Genomic DNA, 17,820 nt, shown 5'->3' with positions numbered 1-17,820 from the left:
ACGCGCACGGAATTCCGATACACGAAGGATTACGACGCCATTTTGACACCATTTTCAAGCATTCTATCGTACACAGTGAATTCAGGATATACGTCAATAACACGGGTCTTCCCAGCGTCGTGTATCGTCCAGGAGACATACCTGAGCCGTGTTATGTTTACGGGGTAGTGGGGATAATTCCGCGACGTTTATCATCCAGGCCTTGGCGACATATATAGAGAAATCACTGTATAACAAGGTGTCATTTTCCATATAAATTGACGAAGAGTCTAATTGGGCTTCTAATTGGCGCAGGAAAGTAGGTTAATCGTCAGGCAACCAGCCGTTGCGCGTCCTAAGCAACCTGGCGCCAGCACGTCCACCAGAAACACCGTTTCCCTGGCGATGCAAATTAGATAATTCCGGAAGGATGCTCGTGCCCGGAATCGATTCGGGACGTGTTCGAGGACAGGGTGCGTTGTCGAGGCATCGCTACGAAAACTCCTGAATCGTCGCTCGAGTTTATTGTCCGGCCCCTCCTCGAAGGAGAATGGGGCACTTCATTCCTCGCCGTTGATTCTCTTCTGCACGTGGCCGAGGTACCGGGCGAAGCCCTCGCTCGCGTGCTTCAGCAGCGTCAACCCGAGCCGGAACTTGATTTCGGCGACCTTCTTCACGAAGCCGAAGAGGCTGAAACCGTCCTGCTCCTCCGGCGGCGTCGCGGTCGAGTCGATCCACTCGACGTTGCCCTGCTCGGTCGTCTTCGAGCTTTCGGTCGAATTGTTCTCCGAACTGGCATCCACGGAAGTAGCCGCCGACGAGGACGCTGAAGAATCGGTGGTATCCTTCACCGTCGAGGAGCCGGTCGATTGGCTCGAAGCCTCGACGCCCGATTCCGTGGACGTCTCCGCAAGCTTCACCCTCTCCTCCTGTCGTCTCTTCTTGGCTTCGAGGTCCTCCGATATCACGGTCTCCTTTCTTCTCGTCTTGCCGCCTTCTTCGCCAGGCAGCGCCGAGTCGATGATGTTCAGGATCTCGTTGCTCAGGTCCTCCTCCTTCTCCTCCTCCAACTCCCTCTTCGAGGGTATCACCTGGATCACCGAGTCCCTCTTGCTCCTCGATCGAGACCCGTCCACGGATCTCTTCGTCTTCAGAGACCTGGGTCCGTGCTCCACGGCCACCGCCGTAGGCGTGATCTCCACCTCCTCGTAGCCCTCCTCGGGTCTAGCTGTCTGCACCTGTTCGTAGCTCTGGACTGGATTGGGGAAGTTGAAATTCTGATTGATATCGGGCTCGAACTTGACCGGGCTACTCTCCGTGGGCTCGTAGCTCGTCAGCTTCCCTGTGGTCGGGAGAATCTTCTCTTCGTACGGTGGATACTCTTTGGGCACGTTCCCAACGACGAACTGTCGATTCGCTGGCCCCGAAGACGCCTGGCCCGCCGAGAACTCCGCGTGTTTGGGTCTCTCGTAGTAGTTCGGAGTACTCGGCGCGTCCTGGTATCTGTAATCGGTGTTTCTGTACTTCAAGACCGAAGCGGTGTTCTCCGGGTTGTACATGGGCGACGAAGAGTATCTCTGGTCGTACTTCTTGGTCGTCTCGTAGTTCCCGTCGTAATGTTGGTACTGATAGTAGCTGTCGTAGTCCTTCACGCCAGGGTACTTGTTGTCCTCGTTCGTCGTCATACCCTGAAGAACCTTCGACAGAACCTCCTCCTCGCTCTGCCCGTAGTTCCCACCGTACTCCTCCAGGTTGTACTTGTATTTAGGCTCGACCTCGTAGTTCCTGCGAGCAATGGCTCCGCCGAACGGATACAGGAAATAGGACGCCAAGCCTAGTCCGAGTCCCACCAGAGACATCATTCCGAAGCTGGGCATTACCTCCCGGCTGAGGAAGTTGTAAATCTGAGTGGAGATCGGCTTCTGAACCTGCTTCTTCTTGGTCTTGGTGGCGTTGGCCGAGATTTTGGTCTCGGGCGCGATCTTCGACTCCTGGATCCCGATTTCACCGGCTGGATCCAGCGTGGCCAGCTCGATCTCCGTCGAGCTGGACGTCAGCGGCGCGATCGTGGTCGTGGTGGTCGACGTGGACGGTTTCCTCCTTCGGTTCTTGTTCTTCTTCCTCTTGGAGGTGTGTCTGGGCTTCTTCGTGGTCGAGGACACCGTCGCGGTGGTCGTCGACGAGGTGGACGTCTCGGGGTCCACGCTGATCTTCGTCAGCTCCGGATTGAAGTCGAACTTCAGATCTATCTGCGAGATATTCAACCCGTCCTTGTCATCGTCGTCTTCCGACGAGTTCTTCTTGTCCTTCTCCATCTTCTCGATCTTCAGAACGGGCGCGTTCACTTTGATAGGCTCTATCTCGATCCTGGTGTCTTCCATCGGCTTCTTCAGCTGCACCTTCAGCACGTTACTCTTGGTACCGACCGGCTTCAACTTGGTCAAGATCTCCGATGATCCGTTGCTGCTCGAGACCGTCTTCACGGTCGTCGGAAACTCCGGATTGCTCGTCGAAGAAACAGGCGCCAACGTGGTGGTCTTCTGGGTGTTCATCAGAACGGAGGCCTTGATCTTCGTCACGAACATCGGCTTCTCCGTGGCATCCGGCTTGCTCTTGGACACGGTGATCATCTGGACAGGCCTGAAGGTGACTTTCTCGATCTTGGCCGACGAAGCGGTGTCGTTTTTAGAGATGTCCGGCTTCATGGTGGTCCTCCTGGTTGCAGGCTTCGGCCTGGCCTGTTGGTTGGGCCTGGGAGCCTTCAGGATCGACGGCTTCGCGATCAACGTGGTCTTCGACGTGGCTGTCTTGGGCTTTGGCGTTGTCCTGATGGTCTGAACCTTCTTGGTGGTAACGACAGGAGCCTCTTTGCCCTCAAAATTGCTCACAGTCGTCTGAGGAGGCTTCAGAGTTGTTTGAGGGGGCTCGGTTGTCTTCTCCGTCGTCTTCGTAGCGAGAATAATGGTCTTCCTGGTGGTGGTGGTGGTGGCTGCTGTGGTGGTGGTTGGCTCTTCCACGGTGACCACCGTGGACACGGGCAAGGTCACCTTCTCCATCACTCTCTCCGTCGTGTCTATCCTCTCCATCAGAGTCGTCGGCTTCGCGATTACCTTGGCGTCGTTCCCTACGGGCTTTTTCGATTTCTTGTCCACCTCGACAGTCTTCATCGTGGTCGACGGAGGGTTCAGCAGGATCCACGTGGAGATACCACCGGTGGTCGTCGGGTGGTTGTTCTTGTACGCTGTAATGAGTCGCGTCGAGCTCAACTCCTTTTCAAGTTCCTCCTCGGTGATCGCCATTGCATGGCCCGGGTGGCTGGCCTCGAAGAAGCTGAACTTCGAGTTCACCGGCCTGCCAAAGCCTACGTTCACTGTCATTTCTTTCGTCGGCGTGTCCGCCTTTTCGGGCAACTTATGCGCGTTGTTCTTCACGGCATTGCCGGTGGTCTTGCTCTCTTCGGGGTTGGTCACGTTGAGCAGCTGCGTGGCCACCGTTCTCAGGGACTGGTCTATGTACTGCAGGTCCTTCAGCTGACGTTCACCGTCGTCCTGTGGGGTACTGAAATGAAATTTGATAATTAGTCGCTCGGTTAAGTGGATGGACTTGTAGTTCGAACTTTGAAACTTATGGAGTATGGGTACTCGAATGACTTGAGATTAGTAGGTATCGGTTGTTCCTTACCTTTTCGGGTTTGTTAACATGTAAGAGAGATTCTATTCTAGATTATGTCAGTTTCAAGGAGATTGGATTTCGACGTTAGCGTTGGTTTCGTTCGAGTTTCGTCTTGAGGTTTCGGAATTCGTGGAGTAGATAATGCACAGGATGTTTGGAAAGACAGGAAGGTTAATGAATAATTAATAAATTACATGGCTAGATCTATATTATAATTTAATGGTTATAGTTTTAATGGATGAAGAAATAAACGCAAATTTGTTCGTTCGAATGGTTTATTTGGGTTACAAATTCATTGGCACAAGTGGTAGCAATGCCCTAGAACGACATAAGATTAAATAAGATTGAAATAGCCTAAATAAGAAACTAAAGGTTACAATATGAACTCGTTCAGGTTCACTAATACTGTTCCTCTTGCAACTATTCTCTGCTAACGTTTCAGGGGATATTCTGGTTTTCCAGGTCCTTTCTGCACGAATTATTTTTCAGAATAACTATCGAATCGTTTGCATTGGGATTTCGCACACGTAGCCACTAGTATGTATTTACAGCACATGCGTGATTTTATTTCAAGTAAATTGAATCCAAATTGCACCCATTAATTCTAGGTTAATTAATTCTACGTTAATTTTACGAATTCAAACTAATCCTTTCGCACGCATATTCCTCAACACATACTCAAAGTAAATGCGAAGAAAAAGAGAATTGATCTTTAGAAAATGCAAAATCGGAATACCCCCTTAACCGATAATTCGTACTGTAAATTTGAGGCTTTAAAACTAACAATCCAGTGAATTCTCGATATATGTCACCAAGTCCTGGATGATATATGTCGCGGAATTATCCCCACTACCGCTACGTAAACCCCGCGAGGGCCTCGGTCGCCGAGTAGTGTAACATAATACGGGTCGGTTATATCGGTGCGAGACCACTACTAAACAAATAACAAAGCTTCTCTATTTTTCATTATTTTTTATGTGACTTTCACCAACATATTCGTGACATTTTTCTACTAAACATGATACCAAATATTATACAATTCCGATGACATTTACTTGTTTAACGAACGACGAAAGTTACTTCCCGTGACAATTATACAGGGTGTCCCCAAAAAATGTGTACACTGTTTAACGGGTCATAACTTCCTGATTTTTCTTTCTTCTCAGGGTGTAATTAATTGGAAATAATGAGTGGACCAAGATTCAAATTCTGTATACATTTTTTTGGGACACCTTGTATTAAAGGAAAATTAGTGCAAATACGATGCGAATGATATCGTGTTTGATATCACCTTAATCAGAAAAATTCCACAAATATATTGGTGACAGTCTCAAAAAAATAATTAAAAATACAGAAACTTTTTTACTGGATTAGTAGTGGTATCACACCGATATACCCGGCCCGTGTTATGTTTACACTCCTCGGCGACCGAGGACACTCGATCTTCGCTTTTCTATGTTCGGGCCTGCATCAAAGAATAGTAGAGTCACGTGGGCAGCATTTGTCGCTGTGACATATAAAATATAGAACGAATATGTTTACACTCCTCGGCGACTGAGGCGGCGAGCAGCGCTGTCCTTTCCTACGTTCGGGTCAAAGAATCCTCCTGGACGATAAACGACATCAAGACCCGTGTTGCTGACATATATCGAGATTTCACCGTAAGTCCGGCGTGGTTATTCTTTGAAATTCCTTACCACGTAAGAACGATGTCGAAAAAAAAAATAGTATCTGAAAGAATGCTTAACAAAATACAACACCTATCTACGAATAAATTACTCTGCCATGGAGATCAGTGCTGCCCTAAGCAGAGAGCTCGAAACCCATGTTTCTCCGCGTTGTCAGAATGGATTGTTAGCTGGTTAAAGGCTATAGCCGGTTTTGGGGGTCAAATGTGCCCAAGAAGGGATTTTATTCCAATTTGCGCCATTCGATAGCCTACCAAAAAAGATACCTTTCAGCCAAGTTTTAGCCCTATAGCTCGTCTGTAAGGGTAGTTATAGAGGAAAAACGAAAATCCAGTTTTTGGCCCATTTTCCCCATTTAATGACAATTTAAAATTCTGAAAAAATCTGACACATTTCGGACACCAAACCACATACTTTGAGTCGTTTTCAGATTTTTCGGTTGCAAACTCTGGCTGTAAAAATCGAAAAACACGAAAAAAATCGAAAAAATGCAGATTTCATATGGAAATCTAAGAGTGACAACGACAGAATTAATTTAGCAATAAGATATTGTCCTAAGTATTAGGACAGAGGACTAAGTATTAGACTATTGGAACACCTCAATAAAGCAATATCCACGGCTCGATTGTTTCAGTTAAATGCCCAAAGTTCTGAATCAAAAATGTCCTTCATCCGGAATTTTTCCAGACAACAATGGTTATAGTTGTCCGAAGCATAAACCTCGTTTTCATAATATCCCTAATAATATTTTTACTTGACAGAAACATATACAACAATACCTCCCGACCCCAATATAACACTAGATTTATTATTAACAATAAGTAATGTGCCGACTAAAGATAAAAGATTTAATAGACAAGTCGATGCACTTAATCCATGTAAAAAAAAGTTAAGTAGATAAGTAATACAGCCCGTAGATGACTAAAGGCCGAAAGTACTCCAAAAATATTTTTCCGGAAAATTATTAAAAAATAGTTTAAACATAGTTAAAAAATGTTTTTACAACAGCGTAACAACAATCATACGGTTAGAAATCGAAGAAACATCTGATTAAAGAAAAAAAAAACTTGGACCGGGGCAGGATTCGAACCTGGTCCAAAAAGTCTTCAGCGGTTCCGCAGTCGGAGACCATAGCTACTGCACCAACCGGCGCCGTTGAAAATACCTTCGAAATATTGGGATATATCGTGCGTAGTATAATTGTCGTTTTTTGTATTACGCAATTTTTAAAGTCTGGACGATGTTTCTCTGAACTTAGGGATGTTTAATATTACATAATATATTTTTACGATAATTATAACTTAGTTTTTCACGGAAAAAACGCCGAAAAAAGTGGTTTTTATTTTTTCCTACTATGACGCACCAATCGCAGGAATTTGAAAAAAATTGAGCATAATACTTAGGACAATATCTTATTACTGAATTAATTCTGTCGTTGTCACTCTTAGATTTCCATATGAAATCTGCATTTTTTCGATTTTTTTCGTGTTTTTCGATTTTTACAGCCAGAGTTTGCAACCGAAAAATCTGAAAACAACTCAAAGTATGTGGTTTGGTGTCCGAAATGTGTCAGATTTTTTTCAGAATTTTAAATTGTCATTAAATGGGGAAAATGGGCCAAAAACTGGATTTTCGTTTTTCCTCTATAACTACCCTTACAGACGAGCTATAGGGCTAAAACTTGGCTGAAAGGTATCTTTTTTGGTAGGCTATCGAATGGCGCAAATTGGAATAAAATCCCTTCTTGGGCACATTTGACCCCCAAAACCGGCTATAGCCTTTGACGGAACTACAAAAAGCGACGAATCGACAAGGACAATGTGGCCTGTGCTAGGGGAAACACAAGCGTCATTTCGCCGACAACGCTGACGCGGACGCTCAACGCCGCGATTCGTCTGATTATGTACACCATCTTCTCCTTCACCCCACACTAAGCAAATCTAACGACCTCTCCAGACCTCCGCCTAGCCATCGTGTCCGCGTCATGAAGCAAGCAAGAACCTAATCGTCGCTGTAACCCCTGCTCATCTCTTTCTCTTCTTCCTCCTGCTCTTCCACTCGTTCAACCTGCCATATTTCTCCATGGACTGCCTAACAACGTCCTCGACGTTATGCCAGAAGAAGCCGGCAGCGTCGTTGTTGGCTCGGCTGAAGCCGAAGGAGCTGGGGAACAGCCAAGGGAAAAAGAAAGTGACCATGCCGAGAACCCCAGCCGCCAGAGCGGTGAACGGGGCGGCGGCTACGCTGAAGAACCCGTAGTGCAGAGGATTCACGTACGTGAAATAAGCGAACACCGAGGCTATGGACTCCATCAGGCCGGTGGGGGATAGATCCAGGTCATCGTCCTCGTCGTCGTTGGACGCCGAAGACGACGCGGGGGTCAAACTCGATGGCAAAGAGGAGCCAGAGGTTTGGCTGCTGACTGGATCGGCTACCGGTTGGACCACGGAGTTCAAACTGGAATCATCGTTAGGGACGACCCCTTCCGCAGCCGGAGTAGCGTCAAAAGTGGCCGGATCGTTCGACGAATCGTTCACCGGTTCCGCAGGCTGTACCGCGGGTGCTTCGCTGGCTGGCCCAGATCCCAAGATACTGATGTGAGTGCCTTGATAGACCTGGACGTTAGAGCCTTCGACATCGCCGGACGCGGAGGTCACCGGGTCCTTCAACGGACCATAGTAATCGCTCTGAGATACAGGCTGGTAAGCGGGACCGGTACCGTATTTGTCGATCGCCCCGTAACCCTGATCGACCTGATCGAGAGGCGAAGGAGTGGATTTGTACGTGTTCGTGTTGAACACGTGGGAGTTGATGATGATGTTCAAGTCGGTGCAACCCTCCTTGCTCTGAACGGTGTTATTGATTCGAGTGTACGAGTTTATGAGGATCGTCGGGCATCTCTGATCGTAGGTCACCAATGGGGGTTGAGGCTCGGCCTGATCGGGTACTTTGTTCTGATCCTCGTACGAGGTGAAGCCTATGTGGACATTGGGGCCTGGTTTCTGAGTAGTAGCGGAGGGAGCTGAATGATGAGAAAGGGGCTTTGTCCCTGCGAACCCTGTGGACCCTAACGATCCAAGAATCGGTTTCCCGTTACTCACGGGCCTGTTGGTCCCAACTGACCCTTGGTTCTGAGGGTCGCTTTGCGTCTTATTCTTGAGGGACATGTTCCCTAACCAACCGGGAGGCTTCTCAGTCGTGTAAACCGGCTGGGGATTGAGGGTATATATCAAACCAGGTCTGAAACCCTGAAGATCGCTCGGTCTCAATGGTCTGTTTGGCTGCAAGTTCTGATAGACGGGATCAAACGCGACGCTAACCGGATCGTTCGCCTCGTTGCTCTCCAAGATATGGCTACCGTTCGGCATGAAGGCCGGGATCTTCAACCAGTGAACGATTTCCTGAAGATCGGGGCTCGAAATGGGCACCAGATGATTGGCACCGTTACCCACCTGCGGAACCTGAAGAGAAACCACCTGGGGAACCTTCTGAGGGACCGGCTTCTGCGCGGTCTCCTCAGGCTTCAAGTCCTCCATGGACGAAGTATACTTCTCGTAATTCTGATAGTCGTTCGCGGATTGAATGGCCCCGTTCGGCCAGTTCTTCCAATGCAAAGGCCGGGACGAGTTCGTTTTATTTCGAACCTTTGACTTGCCGGGCACCTTCTTGTTCTTGCTCGGGGTCGAAGGTGGCCGAGTCTTCGGTTTGTTTTTCGAGTTGGCCTGCTTCGAGCTCGAGTGGTGACGATTCGACGCGTTCGTGCCCCTCGGAGGAGGAACAGATTGGCCAACCGGATCGATCGCGACTTTCGAGGACACTGTCCCGACGCTCTGCTGAGTCAGCATGTCGGTGATCTTCCTGATGGCCGCAACGTGATCGAACTCGGCCGAGGGGTCGACCTTGACGCGGTTCGCAGCCGAAACTACCGAGAATCCCGGATCGCGGACCCTGGCTACGCCTCCTTTCGGTGAATTATTCAAACCGATTTCCGTCGAACCATCGAAACGCGGAATCTTCGGGCTCAAGGATCGATCATGATCGGACTTCGAAGCGAAATTGGGCAGGATCGAACCCACCGTCCGTGGAAACGAGTTTCGCGATCGCGGTTTATCGTTCCGGTCTTCCCCCCGAAATATCTTCAACATTCGATTCGTTCTAATCGGTTTCCCCGCGGGGATGGAATCGTTCGATAACGCTTCCGATTCCGGATGATTGAGTGGGTTTAACGACTTCGATCCTGTCGATTCGTCGACACTTACCTCGCCACCGGTAAACGAACGATTAACGCTATCGTGATAGAAATTAATGTACGGAACTCTACTACTTCCGGAATTCCACTTGTACCTGCTATCTTGAATATTCGCCGCGGTGCTGGTGGATACGGCGGGTTTCCTGTGATCGACGATCAGTTTCGTGGTTGCGGATTCACCTGGAAAATTCAAACAAATTAATTTCAGTTGTCCAGCATACGGGGTGTCTCGTTTATTTGAAAACGGAAATATCTCGTGGCGCACCGAGGTTACGAAACAAAATTGTTTACAAAAATTGTTCGGTATGAAGGGAACAATCTTATGGTGTAATTTTTTTCAGGACTCGAATGCTGGTGGGGGAAATTTCGAAGTGAAATTAATTTTTTTCAATGGAACCATATGTATTTTTGTCGTAACGCGATAGCATTTTCCGAGACGAATTCAACGACATACAAGATTATGTTATTTACCGTCACAGAACATTAGAAATTATATTATTCTTAAGTAGGCAATGGTAGTACATACAGTCAGTCCCATAAGTATTCGTACGCTCTTAAAAATCGCATGACTTTGTCAATATTGGACTATACTACTTGAATTTTTTTTTTAGAAGTTAGAACAATTGGATCACTACATAACGCGAGAAAAATGTTTGATTAAAATTGCAATTGGTCGAAATTACAGAGAAAGTACTAAAAGTTGTATTTTGCAACTTTTTTATGCGGGCTTATATTAAAAATTTAACAAGTATGTTTTGTACATCTGTATCAATCATACATATTCCGAATATTTCATCTAAATCGGTCAACATTGCACTGAGCTACAAACATGTAACGATGAAAACTTAAGGGCGAAAGTCGCAGAATTTTGGCCTTCTCAGGGAATTTCGCCCTTATGTGGTCATTTTGGAACATCTGCAGCTCATTGCAACGTTGAACGATTTTAACAAAATTCTCAGAATATGTCCACATAAAAAAGTTGCAAAATACATTTTTTAGTATTTTCTCTGCACTTTCGATTCAATTGCAACTTTTGTAAAAAATTTTTTTCACTTTATGCAATGATCCAATTGTTCTAACCTCTCAAAAAAATTCCAGTAGTATAGTCCAATATTGACAAAGTTATGCGATTTTTAAGAGCGTACGAATACTTATGGGACTGACTGTATTTGGTTGCTGGCTATTAGCTGCACACTGCAAACAAAGATCGACCTTCTTATGTCTCCTGAAGTTTCTTAAGTTACCGAAATAAATAAACATAAAATTTATAGTTCATATCCTTAGCAATTTTATTCAGTATATGTAAATAAACTTGCTCTGTTTATTAGTCAATTAAATAATTTCATTATCTGTTGCGCTTATCAATGTTTCATTTAACTGTTGGCTTTCGTTGAGAAGTATGCCTCCTATGAAATTCCTGTGGCACTTCTGCATAGAATAAATATTAGAATAATATTAGAATAAATATCCATCAACACGCAGACAAACTAATTCAGCTTTTTTCTGAAGGGCACGTTCTGGAATTCAATAACTTTGAAATCTCCAAACGAATCTCCAGAACTCAACGAAATTATTAGTCTCTGGTATTGTACTTTCTCAACTAAAATAAATGAGGCTCGAAACAAATAAGGCAACTCTTCAAAACGAATGACAGGAAAGTCGATCTTTGTTTACTACCATTGCCTAATTAAGAAGCTACAGATTTATAACATAATTCCTAATGTTTTGTAACAGTAAATAACACAATGTGATATGTTGGTAAATTCGTGTATGCTATCGTGTTATGACAAAAAAAAATATATGGTTCCATTTAAAAAAATTAATTTGACTTTAAAATATCCCCCAATCACTATTCGAGTCCTCAAAAAAATTACACCATAAGAGTGTTTCCTTCTTTTTTCTAAATAAATTTTTTTCGTAAGTTCGGTGCGTCACGAGATATTTTCGTTCTCAGATAAACGAAACGCCCTGTATATTAGGGGGGCCGGAAAGTAATGTCGTATTTCTCGTAGAATTAAAATAGAATAATTTTTTATTGACATTTTATTTTTAATCTGTGATATATAATTGCTCTTGTATTGCCCTTTCGAAATTCGTACAGCATACAATGCCGAATGTGCAACTTTTCTGGATTTGATTTCGAACATAACTTCTATAAAAACAATATTTTTGTACATTGTTCATGTATTGAACAACGTAGGTGTACAAAGTTAGCTGTTATTATCAGTGAAATGTTGACTTGCGCAAGAACGACATTACTTTCCAGTCTCCCTCATATTTTATTGTTCAACAGTTTCGGCTCGGATCGGATATTATGAAAATTGCAAGACGCATAACTTCCGACGAAAAAGGAAAGTTCCTAGTTATGAAATTGAATTTTGTAACGCTGCGAAGTCGGGATCGAAGCAGACGTAACGGGCGCAGAGCGATAGTTCCGCTCGGAACACGATTTCTGCACGAATTACAAGTTTCGTGAACGTGCAATCTACATACGGCTCGATCCGTGTAATCGCGTGTTCGGTGATGCGCTTCCTCCGGGCTATAGCACTTGACATGATCAACGTGAAGAAATACCGATCGACGGGAAACAGTTGCTTCAGTGGAAAAGCGTATTTGTACTTTGCGTTGAAGAGAAAATTATACGACTACAAGCCTGGACGATTATCGAACGCCGATTCCTCAGATTGCTACCTGAAATATTCCTAATTTGGAAATTGGAGAACCCGGTATAGAATTCTCGTGAAAATATGATCGATTGAGAGCTTACTGAACACTTGTCGAGGGTCTTGACACCTCGGGGATTTGAAAATTTGAAAATTTGAGAAATTGAAAGTTGAAAGTTCGAAGCTCCTGGCAATTTAAACATTTCATTTTCACGAAGCCTGTGAACTAAAAAATTTAAAAACTTAAACACTGTACGATGGAATACAGAGTGTTATATCGAGTAGTGTAATAAAATAATCAATAAGGAATGAGCTGCGCTACTGATATTTTCAGTAAGCTCTAGACACCTCGGGGGTTAGAAAATTTGAAAATTTCCGAAATTGAAAGTTGAAAGTTCGAAGCTCCTGGCAACTTAAAAATTTCATTTTTACGAAACCTGTGAACTAAAAAATTTAAAAACTTAAACACTGTACGGTTACAGTGTTATATCGAGGACTGTAATAAAATAATAAATAAGGAATGAGCTGCAGCTACTGATATTTTCAATAAGCTCTAGACACCTCGGGGGTTTGAAAATTTCAGAAATTGAAAGTTGAAAGTTCGAAGCTCCTGTCAATTTAAAAATTTAATTTTTACGAAGCCTGTGAACTAAAAAATTTAAAAACTTAAACACTGTACGGTTACAGAGTGTTATATCGAGGACTGTAATAAAATAATAAATAAGGAATGAGCTGCACCTACTGATATTTTCAATAAACTCTAGACACCTCGGGGGTTTGGAAATTTGAAAATTTCCGAAATTAAAAGTTCAAAGTTCGAAGCTCCTGTCAATTTAAAAATTTCATTTTTACGAAGCCTGTGAACTAAAAAATTTAAAAACTTAAACACTGTACGGTGTTACGGAGTTATATCGAGTACTAGTAATAAAATAATAAATAAGGAATGAGCTGCAGCTACTGATATTTTCAGTAAGCTCTAGACACCTCGGGGGTTTGAAAATTTCAGAAATTGAAAGTTGAAAGTTCGAAGCTCCTGTCAATTTAAAAATTTCATTTTTACGAAGCCTGTGAACTAAAAAATTTAAAAACTTAAACACTGTACGATGGAATACAGAGTGTTATATCGAGTAGTGTAATAAAATAATGAATAAGGAATAAGACTAAGTTCCTGCAGTAGTTACAAAACCCTGAAAAATCTGGGATAATTCTAGCTGCAGCTACTGATATTTTCCTAATCGAAATAGAAAGAAGTTAGAAATAATATTGCTCGCGCCAATGTTCACAATTTATTACGCTCGCAAGGAAACGATCGGCGCAGATTGCAATGCGCTTCGGTTGATTAGAGGCTAATTCCAGTCCTCGAGTCCGAGACTTTCGCGGAGGCGGAAATCCACAAGCATTCGCATTGACCGAATCGCGAATGAAGTCACGGCCCCTCCCCGTCAGGACTGCCTTCTTCTTTTTCGCATTTGCAACCGCTTCCTCGATGGCACTTCCTTTCGATCGCTCGTTTTCTCGGAGATCGGGTTTTCATCGTCGGCTTTTTTCTCGGGTAATCATGCTTCACGCCCGTGAGAAATCGCTATAACTCACCGGTCTTCTGCGGCCTGGCTTCGCCCGAACCGCACAGCAGCAGGATCACCACTATCTTCGCTAGATTCCTCCTCATTTTGACACTGCAATAGAAAATGGGGAAACAGTTAGAGTTAGTCTAGCTTTCAAACTCTTCCACCTACTGAAACATCCTCTCGGGCTGTTTCGCATTTTGTTTACAAAGAAATCTAAAGTAGAGTGTTTATTCGATTTTGGATGACACCACGAGTCTACCCAGTGACATATATCGGCTAGAAGATAATATTCTTTGACACACTGCCGAACGTAGAAAAGGACAACGAAGCTGTAGAGTAGCTCTACGTGTCGTGGCCCCTCACGGGGTACAGTGTTTGCTCGATATATGTCCACAAAACGGGTCTACTCGGTGACATATATCGGCTAGAAGATACTACTCTTTGATACACTGCCGAACATAGGAAAGGACAGCGAAGTTCTAGGGTCCTCGGTTCATGGTCCCTCACGGGGACAATATTTACTCGATATATGTCCATAAAAACGGGTCTACTCGGTGACATATATCGGCTAGTAGATAGTACTCTTTGATACACTGTCGAACGTAGAAAAGGACAACGAAGCTGTAGAGTAGCTCTACGTGTCGTGGCCCCTCACGGGGTACAGTGTTTGCTCGATTATTGTCCACAAAACGGGTCTACTCGGTGACATATATCGGCTAGAAGATACTACTCTCTGATACACTGCCGAACATAGGAAAGGACAGCGAAGTTCTAGGGTCCTCGGTTCATGGTCCCTCACGGGGACAATATTTACTCGATATATGTCCATAAAAACGGGTCTACCCAGTGACATATATCGGCTAGAAGATACTACTCTTTGATACACTGCCCAACATAGGAAAGGACAGCGAAGTTCTAGGGTCCTCGGTTCATGGTCCCTCACGGTGACAATATTTACTCGATATATGTCCATAAAAACGGGCCCAATCAGTGACATATATCGGCTAGAAGATACTACTCTCTGATACACTGCCGAACATAGGAAAGGACAGCGAAGTTCTAGGGTCCTTGGTTCATGGTCCCTCACGGGGACAATATTTACTCGATATATGTCCATAAAAACGGGTCTACTCGGTGACATATATCGGCTAGAAGATACTACTCTCTGATACACTGCCGAACATAGGAAAGGACAGCGAAGTTCTAGGGTCCTCGGTTCATGGTCCCTCACGGGGTACAGTGTTTCCTCGATATTTGACCACAACACGGGTCTACCCAGGGACATATATCGGCTAGAATATACTATTGTGTGATACACTGACAAACGTAGAAAAGGACAGCGAAGCTTCTTGGTCCCTCACGGGGTATACCCCGCGGCAGTGGGGATAGTTGCGGGACTTTTATCAGCTAGATATTTGGGACATATATCGAGTAAAGACTGTACTGATTGACAAATCCCGGAATCGAAAAGTCCCCCTTGCCTCGCCAACCGAAACTCGATCAGAAAATCTTGTGTATTTAAGTGGTCGGCGACAGATACGAGAATGGAATAACGAGTGAGACAAGGTCCCAAAAATTCTTCCGCGATTAACGACGGAAGAAATGACGCAATATCGTCGACATAGATGGTTCCAGGATGCTTCAAGTGCACTCACCAGACGAATGTTTTATTGTCGATTCGCGTATGAAGGTCTCGATTGAGGCGATCGTTCGTATTCGATTCGGATACCACGATCGCTCGAGCAACGACGCGGGACGCATCGAAATGAGAAAATTTGCGACCGTTTGGCGAGGCGACGTACGGTTCAGTACGAACAGGAAGACGAGATTAAATTGAGCCTTCGACATGTTGGAACCGGGCCCCTTTCATCGGGCCTAAAATTCTTTATTAAGAAAGGAACCTTGTGTAAGATGTAACTTTTTAGCACTTTTCTTTTGTTTAAATCGATAGGAAATTTCCACAGGAATAGAATAAAAAAAAGTTAGAAAGTGATCAGAGATGTTCTTCTATGCTATTTTCAACATAAAGTGAACGGTTATATTGAGCGGAGCGGTTCAGATAGTCGGGTTCTCGTCGGAAAGGCTCGTGCTTCTCAAAAAGAAGAAAAAACGACTGAAATACAACTTTATGAGGAAGAGGATGATCTGTTCTACGGCCCTGGAATCGTAGATTAGCAAAAAACCGTGGTAAGTTAAAATGAATTAAGATTTTTTCACGATTTTTCCGTTACTCAAACTTTAAACGCACTTTTCTCGGAACGCAAAATTTCGCACACCGTGAAGCGTAGCTCGAAAACTAATTACTCGATCTTTATGAAACTTGATATATATATATATATATATATATATATATATATATATATATATATTCGATATATATATATACTCGATCTTTATGAAACTTGATATATATATATATATATATTGTATAAATAATTGGCCACAACATGACGAGCTCCGATTTTTTAATTTTTAATTTAAAACATTGTTAATAAGAATTTTTCATAACAGAAAATCCGAATTTTTTTCAAAACTTCGCCATTCTTGCTATTTTGCAAATTTGAATAAAAGAAGGATGTCATGTTGTGCGTATTTGCATAAACTAACGATTCCATTTTGATTTTTTTGTTTCAGATCATTTCTGTGCATTGTACGCTCCACGGCGCATTTCCAGGATGCAATTTTCAAGCCGGCATTGCACCCTTGATATTAACGATTAAAATTTATAAAAAAATATGCTTCTTTACATTATAAATTCAATAAACGATACCTCAAATTTTAAATCAATCTACGCATTTACGCCATTTACACAAGGTTCCCCCCCTTATGGGCCAAGTCGTAGTAGACCCGTGATAAGGTAGAGTAACCACGTTACCGACAAAATTGGCAAAGAATGTTTTCACGGGAAGAAACTTTTCGTCTTTATATGAGAATATTTTTCGCTGGGAAAGGGCTCATTCGATAGCTGAAGGTTCAATGCAGTGCGCGTTGGTCATGATTTGATAAGATCATGCAGATATTTGGTAATATAAGCGTTAGAAGTAGGCCAAAAATTGACGATGTGCATGCCGTGGACTCCAAGCATTTTTATGCCATTGTATGAGTTTTCTAATTGAAATCGAGGGTAGCGCGCACTAGAAAATAACTCTAGCTACAAACTGAGCCATATTTTGTCTTGATTCTCTGAGAAAGAAAACCAAAAACTTTCATCCCGTTCCTGGCGTCAGAATTCATAATATCGACAATATACAGCAAAAAATGTGACGAGTTTATTCGCAGACTTAAACCCGTCGGATCAAGACCAAGACGGATCTTAAATCCGTGTCTGAAGGCTGTGAACGGAAATTGTACAGCAGCAACCGACCTACTGACCCTACAAAAGTCACGCGACTACCCTTGACCCTCAAGTTTGTACGAAATCATCTTATCTACGCGGTGTTCTTCCGAGGTCTAGTTTCTTTGAATTTCGTTCTCCTTTTATTCCTTTTATTTGCCGTGCGTTTTGAAATCGCTAAAAATATGGACGAACGCGTTCTTCTTGTTTTAATCGAGTATTGTGAGCCAGATCACGAAGCACGCATTCGACGCCCAAGGTCAACGGTAGTCCTTGACCGTGGACCGGCACACTCGGATGCGAGAAGAAACCGAGTAGTCTCGGTTTAATGGCCGTCCGCCCACGCGCCGCCGTGCAACCGAGAGAACTCGAACCCGAACGACGTAGTAAAACCGTCGCGTCGCTCCTTCGGCTGTTTCTTCTCTCCCCTTTTTTTTCATACCGTTTGCATTTTTTAGTCGTTGATAATTGTGTCCAGTAACGGTACCGGGTATCGGTCTTTTTAGTCCTCGGTTTGCATGCGGCGACGCTTCAGCTCGCCGTGGCGCGCACGTACGTTCTCCGCGAGACAATCGACAAAACTGTTTAATGTTTCCCCGGAAATATTTGAATGGAGGACTAACCAACGAAGATGTTACTGTTCACGTTCGATAAAGAAACAATAAAA

General features: G+C 44.1%; 1 protein-coding gene across 2 annotated transcripts in view; it reads right to left on the bottom strand.

Annotated features, from left to right (window-relative positions):
- Positions 1-240: 240 nt before the first annotated feature.
- LOC143360917 (uncharacterized) overlaps positions 241-17,820 on the bottom strand; it is a 56,124-nt gene continuing 38,544 nt past the window's right edge. For both annotated transcript variants that reach the window (XM_076800112.1, XM_076800114.1), the window contains 3 exons: positions 13,845-13,927; positions 9,684-9,768; positions 241-3,537 (listed from right to left, as the gene is read on the bottom strand). In XM_076800112.1, the coding sequence (XP_076656227.1) occupies positions 540-3,537; positions 9,684-9,768; positions 13,845-13,927 (3,166 nt within the window). In that variant the 3' untranslated portion in view covers positions 241-539. The remainder of the gene's footprint in view (positions 3,538-9,683; positions 9,769-13,844; positions 13,928-17,820) is intronic.

The sequence above is a fragment of the Halictus rubicundus genome, chromosome 14 (assembly GCF_050948215.1).
Source record: "Halictus rubicundus isolate RS-2024b chromosome 14, iyHalRubi1_principal, whole genome shotgun sequence".
Taxonomy (NCBI): Eukaryota; Metazoa; Arthropoda; class Insecta; order Hymenoptera; family Halictidae; genus Halictus; species Halictus rubicundus.
This window is presented reverse-complemented; position numbering and strand designations above follow the sequence as displayed.